Here is a 15154-nt window from a genome sequence, read left to right on the forward strand (position 1 = left end):
GTTAGAAAGAGATTCACCACATTATCGAGTTACACCACTCCTGGGCATGTAACCAGAGGATTCCAGCATCTATGTCCACTGACGCTCTGGTCATAACAGCCAGGAAGTGGAATTGGACTAGATGCCAGCCAACTGATGAATGGAAATGAAAATGTGATACATTGCATTGAGTTTTTAAACAAAATTATGACATTCATAGGTAAGCAGGAAACACTTATTCTCAGGTAAAGATATATGTCAGGTTTTTTCTCTCTCTCATTTTTAGATGTTGGCTTTTAATTTTCAAATATATGTTATTTCATTTGGGATACCCAGAAAGGTCAGGAAATTAGCAAGGGAATGGTGAGAGAGAGAGAGAGAGAGAGAGAGAGAGAGAGAGAGAGAGAGAAAAGATTGCAATGGTCTGAAGGGCTAAAGGGGAAGATGGAACAGGGTGGGTTTTTAGAGTGGGGAATGTGTGGGAAGGGGAGGGTGGGCCTAATAGTCAGGATGGATAGCTTTAAAGACCATTCAAAACAGCAGCATGGAAACCTACTACTGTAAACGCTTCCTACAACATGTACATTTAGACAGGGAAGAAGAGTTACCCTATGAGGGGACAGTGCCCCTGCTGGTCACTGTAGGCTTGCAAATAAAAAGCCCAGTGCCCAGAAGTGGGTCATTACTTTTGAAGTTTTTGCCATCGTGGACACACGGATCTGGAAACATTACAGTACAGCCATTGCCAGCACTCTTGGTTTCCCTCTAGAACTTGACCCTAAGACCCTGTTTCTGAAAACAACACATACGTGAGTCACCGAACCTGGAGAAATCAAACTGGGATTGACGTGGGAGCTTCACCTCTACTGGCTAGCTTTCACAGCGCTAGAAGGTGCTAAGCATGCTACTGGAGGAGAAAAAGAAAAAAGTCTTATCCGACTATGAACCAATGCAAGGTCCAGTGCTGACTGGACTAGCAAGATGGGCCCATGGTACAACAATGAAAGAAGCATCATGGTCATGGTGCCAACTAAACTCCTCCTCCACGAGATAAACCTTCTATTTGGGACCTCATCATGCCAATACCCATTCCTAGAGCATGAAGAATGCTTGCCCCTCAGTGGCACATCTGTGTCACACCATCCACTCCCAGTTCCCAGGGATCATTGCGGGGGTCGGGAGGGTGGAAGAATTGTAAAAGCCAGGGGCAGTATTTTCAAGACACAAGAAAGCAGTTACATTCCTGAACTTACAGGCGTTGTGATAGTATATGTCACTTTATTAACTCTTTGAGAATTTTATACAGTATTGCTTGTTACAAATTTTATTTAAGATATAATTATATTGCAAAAAAGGATGGTGATAAAATTCCTAACTGGAGGGGCAGGAGACGCAGCTCAGTTTGTAGAGTGCTTGCCTAGCATGCACGAAGCCTTGAGTTTGGTCTCTGCCACATAAAACTGGACCTGTTAGCTCACATCTGTAAGTCCCACATTTGGGAGGTAGAGTCCAGGGGATCAGTTTAAGGTTATCCTTGGTTGTGTAGTGAGTTCAAAACTAATCTGGGTAGTTTTGAAAACAGCAGCAACAACAAATAACGCTGTCTGAAGACAACAATAACAAACAAACAAAATCCACAGAAAAAATATTTCTAACCATATGTATGACCTTCATGCCTGCTCATCAAGAAAAATTATTTCTTTTTTTTTCCTTTTCCTTAAGATATCCAGAGGGCTTGGGATGTAGCTTAGAGAGAGAATTGTTGACTACCATGTGCATGGTTCTGGGGTCAATCTTGAGACAGAGAGAGAGAGAGAGAGAGAGAGAGAGAGAGAGAGAGAGAGAGAGGGAGAGGAAGACAGACACAGACAGACAGATAGAGATGAAAACAGACAGAAAGAGACAGAGACAGAGAGACAGAGACAAGAAGGGAAGTAGAAGAGAGAGAGAATACCTCCCCATTTCGCACACTGTGCACTGCTGAGAATCACTCTCTCCCTGAAGGACAGGGGCTAGCTCTTGGGTGTCTGGAGAAGAGCTGTAGAAACCTTTGAGGAAATCTGTTGCAGTCAGGTATCTAGGCTGGATGAGGTGAGAGGTCTGTCTGGTGTCCTCCAATATGGATAACAAACCCAATAAATCCTATTAGAGTGCATGAATAAAATGAAACCCACCAAGACTACTGAAGTTCTAAAAGGAAGACTTTTAAAAGAAGATTGTAGGGGCAGCAAGATGGCACCACACATGCTTGGAGACTGGAGTTCGATCCCTGGAACCTCCAGAAAGGTGAAGGGAGATAACTGGTTCCACAGATCTAGGTTTTGACCTTCACATATGTGCTTAACATGCATGTGCTCACACTTATGTATGTCACATGCCTGCATACACACCAATATATTAAAATGTTTATTTTAAGAAGGTCATAGCAATCACGTTAGCCAACTCAAAGGAAACAACAGCTGAAGAATAATTCCTCAGTGATTCACAGGAGTGAATTTTAATACTCCAACTATTTTAATACTCCAACTTTCCCCTCATTGAAAGTAAAAATAGAGGGAAATCACAGTAAACTATTAATAAACGTTTGCCGAAAAAACGAAATGATAGATGTGAAGAGCTTGATATACCTGCAGAAGGGTATAATCCTTTGGATGGTGATAAACCCTGAAATCTGTCATAGGGTGTAAAGGAGGAAGTAAGAGGTATGTGAGCCAGAGCCGCTAATCTCCTCTAGACGTGCTGTGCTCTCACTTAAAGACTGCTTCTCCCCTTTCCTTCCTACAGCCAACAAACCCTCCCTCTCACTTGGCTGAGAAGGCTTACTGTGAGGAAGGTGTTCCAAACGCTTGGTCCATGTCGGCTCGAGTGGCAGTCAGTCAGAAGTAGTCTTACCAATGTGCTGTCTTTCTCTCTCTCTTTCTCTCTTTCTCTCTTTCTCTCTTTCTCTCTTTCTCTCTTTCTCTCTTTCTCTCTTTCTTTCTTTCTTTCTTTCTTTCTTTCTTTCTTTCTTTCTTTCTTTCTTTCTTCCTTTCTTTCTTTCTTTCAATTAGTTATTTCTGTTCTCTCCCCTGACTCAGTCTACAATGTTCTTACTTTCCCACCTAACTTATGTCTGCTGTGGTAGCAAGGAGGACTAGAGTCATGCTCCTGGGAGTGGTCAATTAAATGAAGTAATTCATCTGTAATATTTTTGCCCTGTTTTTATTGGGAAACGGAATCTTTCTCGATTCTTTGGCTTTGAATGGGGGTGCCTTACCTACTTCGGATCCCAAGATATTTTTGAGCTCATTTTTGCCGTTGGTGATGGTGGTGGTGCGTGGGTGTTGAGGAAGGACAGAGAATGAATGTCTTAGGAGACTCACAGCATGTTGGAGCTGGAAGACAGCTTCAAGGTTGCCTAATTGAGAGACTCAACGTATTGAAGAGGTGCCTCCAGGTTGCTGTATACACAGAGAGCTAGTATATGATGATGGGGAAGATTTCCCTAATCCTAATGCTTGGATATTCAGCATTAATCCATTTTTTTTCAAACTTGCTTATATTTTATAAATGAAGCAATAGAGACAAAATGTCTGGGTGCCATTTTAACCTGAAAGCTGTTAGATAATCCTGTTAGTCTTTATGTACCCCACCCTTCCATGGCCTATCACATTTCCCACAAATGAATGTGTGTGTGTGTGTGTGTGTGTATGTGTGTGTGTGTATGCATTTTACAACTGTGGAGGGCATAGCTTGATGTATGATATCTTTCTCTATCACTTTTCTCCTTACCTTTTTGAGACAGGGCATCTCACTGAACATAGAGCTCACTGATTGGCGAGGCTGACTCACCAGCCATCCACCAAGATCCTCCCTTCTCTGTCTCTGCTCCCCAGCACGGGGATCACAGGCTTGAGCCGCCACACCCAGCTTTTCCCATGGTGCTGAGGATCTAAACTCAGGTTTCCATGGTTGCACAGCAAGCACTTTACCTATTGAGCCCTCTCCCAGCACTCTCTCACATAACTCTTTTTAACAATGACTGTCTTTATGTTCTAATTCTCTAATTCCTTTTACCGCCCCTACACCCTCTTCACCCCACAAAAATGCCATATTTTCTGGTAAGAACTGAGGCCTCTGATACAAGTGCTCTTTCATCTTCTTGTCCCATCTGGCTGTCTCTGTTCCCTCTCCTGTGTGCTCCCTCTCCTGTGCTCTCTCTCTCTTTCTCTCTCTCCTCCAGTCTTTGGGGAAGAGTATACCCTACCTCTTTGTCTTCCCCTGTCTAACCTCCCTTCTGTTTCTGTAAGGATGCTGTCTCAGTTTGGACTTGTATATTCAATCACTTCTTGCCATCTATGGACTTTCAGTCTTCAGCTGCACTTATCTTTGGGCCTTCCTGTCATGCATATATTTGAGTGTCACACCACCAGCAGTAGCTGCGGCTTTCAAAGTTTCTCAGACATTCCTCAACCTGTTTCCCGTCTCTTACACCTCTTACATGGACAGCCTGCACCAATAACGTTTTTATTTTATGAGCATGTTCTTTCTGTTTATTGGACTCCTCCAACACCCATCATGGGCTGTCCATTCTACACAGCCTTTCTGGTGTTCTAGCAGCGGCTGTAACCCTGCCCTCATTTCCACACTGACAGCACTGTTTTGTGACTTTCAAGATCATTAGCCTTCTTTCCTCTGGCAATAGTTATCCAAAGCAGAGGGAGAATCCTTCTCATTTTTGTGTTCCCTACAGAGCTTGTTGAGTAGATATTTGGTCTGCTCACATCTGCTGGGCACATCTGGATTGAGATTAACTTCTCTTGATTCTTAGATAAATAGATTTTAAGGTTAAGCGTTAACGTGCCTGTGACATCAGTGAGCTTTTTTTGTCTAGTGTCTCAAGACACTAAGGAGAGGTTTTGATCTTTGGACTCTTTTTCTGTCTTGACTGAAATTAACTTTAGCCAAACAACTCTGAATTTAATGCCACAGTTTCTTTTCTTTTCTTTTCTTTTCTTTTCTTTTCTTTCTTTCTTTCTTTCTTTCTTTCTTTCTTTCTCTCCTTCCTTTCTCTCTCGCTCAACATTTACCGATCAAATGTACTCATCTGGCATTCTGAGGGCCATTATAGAAAGTAATACTTTTGATTCATAATGACTAGCACTTTATTACTAGCCATACTGTCAGAACATACACACTTTGAATCACAAGGATGGTTCATGCTCCTTTTTTGAATCACAAGGATGGTTCATGCTCCTTTATCAAACCCCCTGGAAAATTTCTATCCGTGGAAGATCAGGTCTGGCAGCCAGGCACAGGTTAAGATACGAGGTTTTTAGCCAGGTGCAGTGGCGCACACCTGTGATCCCAACACTCGGGAGGCAGAGGCAGGCAGATCTCTTGTGAGTTCAAGGTATGGTCTACAAAGTGAGCCCAGGAAAGCCTAGGCTACACAGAAAAACTCTGTCTCCAAAACAAAACAAAACAAAACAAAACAAAACAAAACAAAACAAAACCCACCACCAACAAAAAGATACACTTTTTTTTTTTTTTTTTTTAATGTGATCCAAGCCTGCCTTCACTGGAGGACTCTGCCTAAACAGGCAACACTGGCTCCTGTGAAGGTTTGTTCTCTGGTTTAGAAAAGAATTACTTTATTTCACTTCCAAGTTCCCAGCTTCTATAAAGCGAAATGTTTCCCAGGGGCTCTGAGGCCAGGCTATCTGACACTTGCTTCTTTCCCCACTCCACACAGCTTGCCTAAAGTTCATGGGAACTGCTTTCGCCTTGAAGCTGTGGAGAGTTAATAACAAATAACAAAAACAAAACAACCTTTTCTGCCTGAATGCTAAAGCCCAAAGAACTCTCTCTTTTGGCTTTGGGGTTTGTGCGGCCTGAAGCAGGGCCCTTGTGAGTCCTGTCAGGGCTCCAGGCCAGCCAAGGGTAGGCTTTCCAGCCCTTGATGGTGGGGTGCACACCATCACCCCACCGAGATCCCAGAAGCTTACATCTCTTTTGCCCAAACACACATTCTCTACTGCTTCTTCATGCTGTGAACGACCTTTGAAGCCAAGGCAGCAGGTCATTGGGCTACGAAACTCCTGCTTCAGAGAACTCTGTGTCACTGTGTCACAGCTGAAGCTGCCGCGGAAACTGTGCGGCTAGAGGCGGCGAAGTTTTGTGATCAGAGGCTGAATTTCTCCAGGCAGCCTCTGTTCTATGCCGACACCCGCTCCGGATCCCACACTCCTGCTCTGTGCTCTCCTGGCCAGACCCAAGCATTGCCTTTTCCTCTCCACTTCTCTGGGACATTTCTTCCTCTTCAGCCCCAGACAGTTATAAGGCTCTCTAGAGCTCAGCCTGTCTCTCTTTTTACCTTTCACAATTCCAGGGTCTCTCCTGGATGGTCTCCCTTGGCAGACATTTCCAGTCTTTTCAAGCCACTCTCTAATACACAGATAAAAGCACGTGAATCCCCTACTTACAGTGAATCTCCAAAGTCCCCCCAGGTCCCCGCTCCTCTCGAAGCAGACGGGCTCCAGTCCCTCCTCCAGGCAGCACTTGATGGAGGCCAGGCCGCTGACCCCGGCTCCCACAATCGCGACTCGCTTCACCATGGTTCTCTGTGGAAGGAAAATGAAGGAGAAGCGTTTTTTTTTTTTTTGTTTTTTTTTTTAATTCACAAAAGCCCCACCCAAGCCTTGGCTAATCAACAAACAGGAAAAGAATTTGGAAGATTAAGAGGTTTTCTCAGTTTAAGTCCTCTGTAGACTGTCTGTGGTGTGTGAATGTGAGAAAGAAAATGTACACAGGTCATTGGGTTAACCCGTGAGCTGGGTTGTGTCCCCACCCCTTGGCCGGAGCTGGAGCTCATTTCACTCACTTGTGGTCTTTAGAGCAATTGTAGCTTCTGGCAGAGTGGCTGAAACCAGACCCCCGGAGGGCAGAGTCTTGCATTCTGGACTGGCTTGCCTCCATCCTCCCCGCTCCAGTCCCAGAGCAGCCTGGAGCAGCAGGAAGAGGGTGGCCTTGGAACTCTCTCTCTCTCTCTCTCTCTGTGTGTGTGTGTGTGTGTGTGTGTTTGAAATCACATAAGGACACTTGCGTTGACTGGGACATCACAAAGCTGCAGAACAGCTGGTAGGGTGGGGTTGGGACTAGGAGCCAGGACACTTGTGGCCACCACAGGTGCCACAGCAGTGCCTTCTGGGCTCTGTCCTGGCATCGTGCCAAAGCCACAACAGCGCTGCTGGAATATACTTTACCGTTCGTCACAGATGGAAGAGAGTAGGTGACTGCCAGGAGGGTTTAGGGTGGACCGGCAGATGGGAACCATGTCCCTGGCTCTTCCAGTCTGAGACTGTTCAGCTCTGTGAAGCACATGGCGCAGTCAGCCTTGATTTGAGGGTTTTCTGGCCACGTGTTTATATCGTGGACATGTAAGAACACTGGGAGGCTACCTAACACGTTGGGTAAACGATCAACTCTGTCAGTTAAAGCTGTGTGGTCTGAATCTTTTAGTTCCTCTGGGAAAAAAACCTTGTAGCTTCTTTGCAGTGTTTTCTGAGGATCAGATGAACTGACACATTGTCAAGTGTCTGAGAAAAGGTCCTGGCACGTATTTCCAAAGTTGGTTCCTTTTATCTCTTCAAGTGTTTTTTTTTTTTTTTTTTTTGAGACAGGGTCTCCCACTCATTATGTAGCTGAGGGTGACCTGGAACTCTTACCTTCTGAGTGCTGGGATTGCAGGCATGTGCTGTGATACCTTTTTCTGTGGTCTTGGGCTTAATGTAGCCTAGGTGTGCGCTGCATCAAATAAGCCATAGCCTACCCCTCAAGCACAAGGATGTCCCCAGCAATGACGTTTTCCTGAACATTTTCTATTTTCTTGTTTTCCACGTGAGCTGTTCATAGAGCTGGGTAGGCATTGCTTGTAGTTTTTAGGAAATCCAAGGGAAGCTGTTCAGCCTTGGAGTCTTAGGGCTCTTTTACTCTCTGCCGTGTGCTCTTTCTAGGGAAGCCCTGAGGATATGGTGTAATGGATACAGAATTGTCTCTTGTATTAAAACTCTTCCTTTTCAGGCATCTTTAAAGGTTTTGTAGGACAGGTTACGTTCTATAGCAAGCAGCTACGAGTTTTCAGGAAAGTCTAGAAAGAGGCCAACGTTAGACCACAGTGGGTGCTGTAGAATGACAAACATATTTTCTGTCTTCTTGGGTGCCAGAGGAGTACTGTGACCCTATGTTTAGAGAAAGAACTGGAGCTTCGGTGCTGAGATAAGGTGCATCTATTTTGGGTCCCTGTTCTATTAGGAATCAGCTTGGTGACATGGGAAAACTGCTCATCTCATTTGGGTCCCAGTTTCCTCATTGTGACACAGGTATATAATGTTTACATAATAGCCATCCAATGAAAAATAACCACTTTTATGGAAAAAAAATTACTCTAGGGGGAAAAAAGAGAGAATTGCATTGAAAGTCGTATACAGAAGTATGCTGGCTTTAGAAAGAGTGTGAGCGGGACAGCTGGAAGCAAAACAGGTCACTTTTTCCTCCCTGGAAATGTAAGGAGCCTTTTCCAAGAGCTGGGTTAAGAAAGAGGAGGAGGTAATCCCCCTGTGGCTTCACTGAAACTGGAGAGGAGGTCAGCAGGAATGTGGCTCCCTCAGAGAAGGCTCCTTAGTGGGGTTCCTTCCTCAGTACCCAGAGAAGAGTGTGCGTCCAGACAGCAGAGATCAGCTGGCTTATTTCCTTGCCTGGAGTATTGTTGATTCAGGCACAGGCTTGCTGTCTGAAGGAAATAAGAACACATCTATTCTATTGTTAATAGAGGCAGAGGCGACAAGTCGTGGCCTGGCTCTGCTGTGAGCTTAGCGAAGTCTTCAGACAGGGATTAAACTATCCCAGGTTCACTTCGTGAAAGAACACATGTGTAGTGACCCTTACATGGAGGTTTGATAAAATCTTGTAAACATTACATTAATGTAAACATTTGCTCTTTTCTCACAGAGAAAAGGATTCACAGAGAAAAGGGTTAGAACTACCGCTAGTGGTACAACTAAAAAGGTTACTAGTTTAATATAAATGATGTGATGTGATATTATATTATATTGTATTGTATTGTATTATGTTATATTACATTCACCAATATTTCAAGCTCTGAGATTGGCTTTGCCCAAGCAGAGTCTAGATTGCAAAGCTGTGGAGACAGTTTAAGTAGGAGATGAATAGCTCACCTGGAGGGTGGAATCAGATGCCCCTGAGGATGCCAGGCATAGATTCTGGAGCTCATCAAAAACCCAGTGAGTGGCTTCTGTGTTGCCAACACTCGGATTTTAGGTTTTTATTGAAACTCTACCCAGGGTAGTGATTGGTTTGGTGGGGATGCCAAATTGGAAAAGCAGGAATTTCGATATTTTGTATACCCCCAAGATGTCTCACCCTTAAGTTGTAGTAAAAGCCAGAAAGAAGAAATGTTAATGCTGCTTTTGCAGTGAGGGAAGAGGCAGAGGGAAACAACAGTTGATTTATGGCTTTGAGGGGTGACTAAGACTTTAACTGTCGGAGGAGGAGAGGCAATGGGCTCCAGAGTCAGCAAACAGCTCTGGGATGGCGATAGTCCCACAAGGCATATGTGGCTCCCTGACTTCATTGTGAGCTCATCTCTCCCTTTATTCCCAGGGAAATGTATAACAGGCACCCACAAGAACATACCACATTTTATTACTGATTAAGCTGGTCATATCTGTGGTCTTCTTTCTGCACAAAGCCATGCTTCCCCCAAATAGGGCATTTTCTTTGATGTGTGTGTGTGTGTCTCAGTTCCTGGTATTATGCTTGTGCTATAATAGCACTATACATATTTGCTGTATAAATTTGCTTTGTAAATTTGCTATATAAATATTTGGCAATGGGTTGGTTGCTTGTTGGTAGAATGAATGAATCCATCATCTTGCATGCTTTTCAATTAAAAATATTAACAGAGCAAATATGTATTGGAGGTTGATATCCTGAGTCAGAGATTGATGTCTCATAATCACCTTTTATCGATTCTGCAGCAGGTGGAACCCCTCCCTCCACCAGACTGCCACTGTAACCCAGCATGAACCAGATCAGCCATCTCTGAGCCGTATGTCTCCTTGGTGGTGTTGTATTTAGGGGGTTGCAAGTTAGAGACCTGGATTTGAATTTCAGTGCCGGGCAATTATTAGTAGAGGCAGATAGTTTAATATTTCCATGTCTCTCTTTCCTCTGCTCTAATCCGAAGGTATCCCTGGCCTCAGGTACTGTATGAATCACTCTGTCAGTGTGTAAGCGGCACTTAAAGGTGTGCCAGGCTCTGAGAGAGAGCAGCTGGTGTCAAGCATGCGGGTTGCTGTATGCCTGTGATTCCAGTACCGGTGGGATGAAGAACACAGGAAGGCATTTTATAAATGGAAGCAGCTCCCTAATGGTACTGATCATTGGGGTGTTATTTTACATCTTGATGCAAAAATAGCTCTTAAACCATTATTACTCTTTAGGATGGACCATACACTGGCCAATTATTAGTTGGAAGTTTTAAAAGAAGTATTATCATTATTGTCATGAAGAAAGCATCGTCAGGGTTAACTGACTATGGAAGAAATAAGTCACACGAATTAAGAAACCATAGTGAGCTTGCTAAGGCTGCTATAATTGAGGGAATAGGAACTTAACACAAATAACAAGACAAATAAACCACACAGATTTCCAAACTCATTTGGAAATCACTGCTGGTTGCACAAAAGGCACTAATGTTTAACAGCAAGGTCAGAAACGACCATGTTTTCCTATGGATTTTGTACTGTGCCCTCTGCACCAAGGAAGGAAAACAAAAATAATTAGTTAACCAAGGTCACAGTGAGGGTGTACTTCCATTGTTGAGATAATACGTGGGTGTGGGGTCTTATTCCCAAACAGATGGGTCTTAAGCTATTTAAGAGTATCTCGAGAGCACAGTGATCGTCAGTGTGTTGAACCTTAGCTTAAGATATCTCAGCTGTGCATATTTCTTTGTGTGTGTGTGTGTGTGTGTGTGTGTATGTGTGTTTATGAGACAGGGTCTCATGCTATAGCTCATACTGGTCTGGCTCACAGTGCAACCCAGGCTGGCTTCCAGCTAATGGCAATCTCCCAGATCAGCCTCTAGAGTGCAGGGATGCTGGCAGGAGCCCAGGGGCATATCACACAGTTTGAACACGAGGCAGGACTGTGTTCTATTCAGCAACACTTCATGCAGTCTTGCAAAAGCAGGTGTTCATCATAGCTTCTTTGATAAAAAGTGGGGAAACTGAGGTGGAACAAGTGAGGAGGTCAAGTCTTAGCTGATTCTAAGATCTGTGAATTTATACGGTGTTCAGTGGCCCCACAAATCCATTACTGAGTGTGATTAAGAGTGAAATAAAAATGACATTTTCTTTCAATTTCTTTATTATTTGCACAACCAACTACAACTGTTAGAACATGAGCACTGAGTTGTTTGGGCTTGGCTACTTAATAAGAGGGACCTTGCCCGGGGGTGTCTGTGAAAGAGTTGCTGACATGCAAATCATACCTTAGCCTAGGAAGTCTGGGAACCTCCAGGCAAAGTGTCACCTTTTGAGTAAGTTTTAAATTGACTTGGAGACCTTATTGGTTCAGTTTACCAGGAAATAACCCTGTGACTGATCTCAGCACTGGACCAGTTGCCCAGCGTGACTCCCTTATGCATTCACTAGGAAGTCATCTTTACACAGGCAGGCAGATACCAATACGTTAGGTGTGTGTAAATATCTCAGACTGTCCGATAAGAGCACATCCTTAGGTGGGTTGTCTCATTTCAAGTGTCATCAGCTGTCGTAGATTCAGCTGGATAATTAGGGGTGGGTGAAGGCACCCACAGCCCCTTGACACAGAGCAGAAGCTGGTGAGACCTGGGTTGGAACAAGAGTACGTTCTGGGATTTATAACCTCTTCACTATAGCGCTCACGTCCTCAAGCCTAACCTTAACCCAGCCACCACACAGCGCGAACTCTGCCTCTTACAAGTCTGTAACAAGTTCTCTAAGAGAGCAGAGATGTTAAGAAACAACCAGACATCGAGACCCAGTTTTCCCATCTGTAAAATGTATGGAATTAAACTGGCTGTGCAAAAGTGACCCTCAAGCCCTTGATGGTTATACTTTTATTAATATCAATTAATACTTGTATTAATAGTATAAAATTAATTAAATAATAACATAATATTAATTAATATCAATTAATACTTATAGTGATAGTATAAAAATAAAAAAAATTGAATACTGTACACAGAATAGAGCAGGAAATACAGCAACAGAAAATTGATAGTTAGTCAAACTTACAGAATGGTTTGCTTTTTGTTTCAGTTTATGCAAAATGCTACCACTTGGTAGCTAAACCTTCTAAACCACTAACTCACACTGTGGTAGAGGCTTCAGAGGGAAACGCTTATTCATTCATCCAGCAGAGGACTTACCAGCCAACACAGAAGCTTAGTAATCTGACTTTATGTTCCCGTGACAAGGACTCAAGTTCTGTTCCTTACTTTGGAGCAAGGGGATGGTCGCACAGTTCCTCCAGGGTCACTGGAGAGGGGCACTGTGTTCTGAGATGATTCTTCTCTGCTGCACAATAACAAAACAGGAAAACCTTGGCTCCACCTTCTTCATCCAGAGGAATCAGAGATTTTAATCATTAAGTAGCTGGCATTGCTCATTCCAATGGCCCTGACACAATTAGGATTCCAGAGCTAGTAAAAACTAAAATCGTCTATGTGAGCCGGTGTTTGGGAGTTCCCTGTACACAGGATGAGCCTGGTCTAAGAGATAAGAAAAGTTATGAAAAAAAAAATCGGAACCCAAGGTTAGCTTTTGTGTTTGCATTTTAAATTGATTAGTTGCAACAGTGGTATGCTGAGAGAAAGACCGTCCGGTGATATGTGCTTCAAAGCCAGCCTTCTGTTTGCAAACTGTAAATTAATTTGGGGACTTATAATGACATCCTTCATCTCACCCCTCCAAAGGTTAAGGATAAAATTAGCAGCTGCTGCTACATAAAATCGCAATCATATGAACAGCTGCTACGTCAAAACTGCATTTCTGAGTCTTCTGGGCCACTTCTCATTTAGTGAAAATAACTATATCTAAAAACATACATCACTCACATTATTAAATACAATTTTTAAAACTCATTTAAATGCGGATGATTGTCCAAGTGCTTGGGGAACACGAGACAGATGTGTGAGAAGAACACGGCCTTTGCAGTCATGAGTCCTGGGCTCACGTGTCTTTACCAAGCTCTGTAGTCAAAATGATCTTTGAAAAAAAATTGAGAAATTTTCCTCAGATACAGCTTCCTTGACTTAAAATAGGCAATGCAATGCCTGTTTCAAATAGTTATTGCGGAATAGGTGAGATAATCTGTGGGAGGGTCACGTGCACAGAAAACTCCCATGTGTGATGGTGTTGATGGTGGTAAACATCTAATAACTGGTGATTGACCCCCAATACTGAAGTGACTCCTACAGACACTGAGAGCAAACCCCAAGAGCCAGTGGTAGATTGAGGCAGTGAAAGGCTCCTGGCAGGCTGAATCTTCTCAGCCATTTTAGCATAGTCTGTAACCTGTCTTCTAGAGAACCCTCTATGTCACCGAATATTCAGTCTATTTACTGGGCTTAGCTCTGACCTTCATGATGCACTAAACGTTTGGCAAGGAGAGACAGCATTGGTAGCTGTTAGTTCAGCTAGCCTCCTGAAGCTCTGAAGATAACAGTAACTGAATAATTTCAAATTTAACTTTTTTGCCGTAAAGTAAGCCTTCAAGACTTCAAGTCAAGGGTCTCTTTAACTATCTAAAACCATGTGGCCTTAGGTTAGAAGCATCTTGAAAGTTAGGACTGTGTTACTGTACTGGTTTAGCATTCAAATTGTCCTGATGCAGACATGGAGAATACCAAAGGAGTCCCTCAGCCTGGTGAAGATACACTGCAAGAAGGGGCATTAGGCTGCTGGCTGAACATAAACATGATCATTTTCTTACGCTGTCTCATTCCTGTAATTGGCCAGAGACTTGTATTTATTATGAATGAGCAAGACATCTGGGCTTCACTGGGCGTTTCCATTTTGGTTGCTTCTAGGGCTTGATGTTAATTACCTATAGTTAAGGATACAAGATGAAGAAAGCTCTCTAGCTTGCTATCCAAGGGGATCTGGACTCTTAGAAGCTGGTTGAAAGCCAATAATTCCCTTCAGGAAATAATCTGGACTGCACTGCATGGCTCCACAGTGGCTGGTTGGAATCATGGTTAGTCTGCTCAAACAACTGGAAGCCAAAGTAGGTAACATATGTCCTTTCTGGGCCAGAGCACTAACTCCACATAACAAGCTCTTTATCTTCAGCATGGAAACTGTCGACTTTCAGGAAGGATGCTCTTCTGCCTTGGACAGCTGAGTGACTATGAAGTGCTGAGACATCACCAAAAAACCCCCTAATGCTTACGAAAAAGTCTATTGTATCGTCAAGTATTGAGATTCGGTGATTATTATGTTGCGCTGAGCCCCGGGAAGCAAAGAATTAGAAGTTTGTTCACTGGATCCTTTGTTAATCTCAAAACCATCGCCTTTTAATAATTAGTTTTAGTTTTAATTAGTGTGTGGGGATGCGCACGTGTGAGTGCAGGTGCCTGAAGAGCCTAGAAGAGGCACCCGGTCCCCTGGAGTTGGAGTTACAGGAAGTTGTGAGTTAGCCTAGGTCAGTGCTGGGAACTTGATTCAGGTGGACTGCAAGATCAGTTCTTGCTTTGAACTGCTGAGCCATTTCTCCAGCCCCATTGTCTTAGATCTCCTTTTTTTCCCACCTCACTTTGATTGGTTCATTTCTTAGAGCCATAGAATTTTAGGCTGAAAGACTGCATAAGGTTAGTTTAAGCCCTAATTATAAATTAGATTTGTACACCCTTTTCCTTTTCTGTGCCATGCAAAAAACGTTTAAATATATATAGCACCCCCTCCCCCTTAGCTCCTCCACACAAAGCACTTCCCCCCCCCCCTTTTGGCTGTGTTTTATTAAGAAAGCAAACTTCTGTAACAGGAGCCAGTTCTCCAAGGCACTTCCACGTTGAAGTCATTCTTTTTATCTGTGAGAACATGTCTGCAGAATGAAGGCGCTGAAGGGA

General features: G+C 43.5%; 1 protein-coding gene across 2 annotated transcripts in view; it reads right to left on the minus strand.

Annotated features, from left to right (window-relative positions):
- Positions 1-12766, minus strand: part of Fmo1 (flavin containing dimethylaniline monoxygenase 1) — a 30094-nt gene extending 17328 nt beyond the window's left edge. The window contains exons 1-2 of one of the 2 annotated variants that reach the window (XM_021659415.2): positions 12455-12766; positions 6444-6581 (exon numbers count right to left, since the gene is read on the minus strand). In XM_021659415.2, the coding sequence (XP_021515090.1) occupies positions 6444-6575 (132 nt within the window). In that variant the 5' untranslated portion in view covers positions 6576-6581; positions 12455-12766. Of the gene's footprint in view, positions 1-6443; positions 6582-6841; positions 6974-12454 lie in introns of those variants that run through there. The other variant, XM_021659416.2, reaches the window with a different exon arrangement.
- Positions 12767-15154: the final 2388 nt, after the last annotated feature.

The sequence above is a fragment of the Meriones unguiculatus genome, chromosome 11, assembly GCF_030254825.1.
Source record: "Meriones unguiculatus strain TT.TT164.6M chromosome 11, Bangor_MerUng_6.1, whole genome shotgun sequence".
Classification (NCBI taxonomy): domain Eukaryota; kingdom Metazoa; phylum Chordata; class Mammalia; order Rodentia; family Muridae; genus Meriones; species Meriones unguiculatus.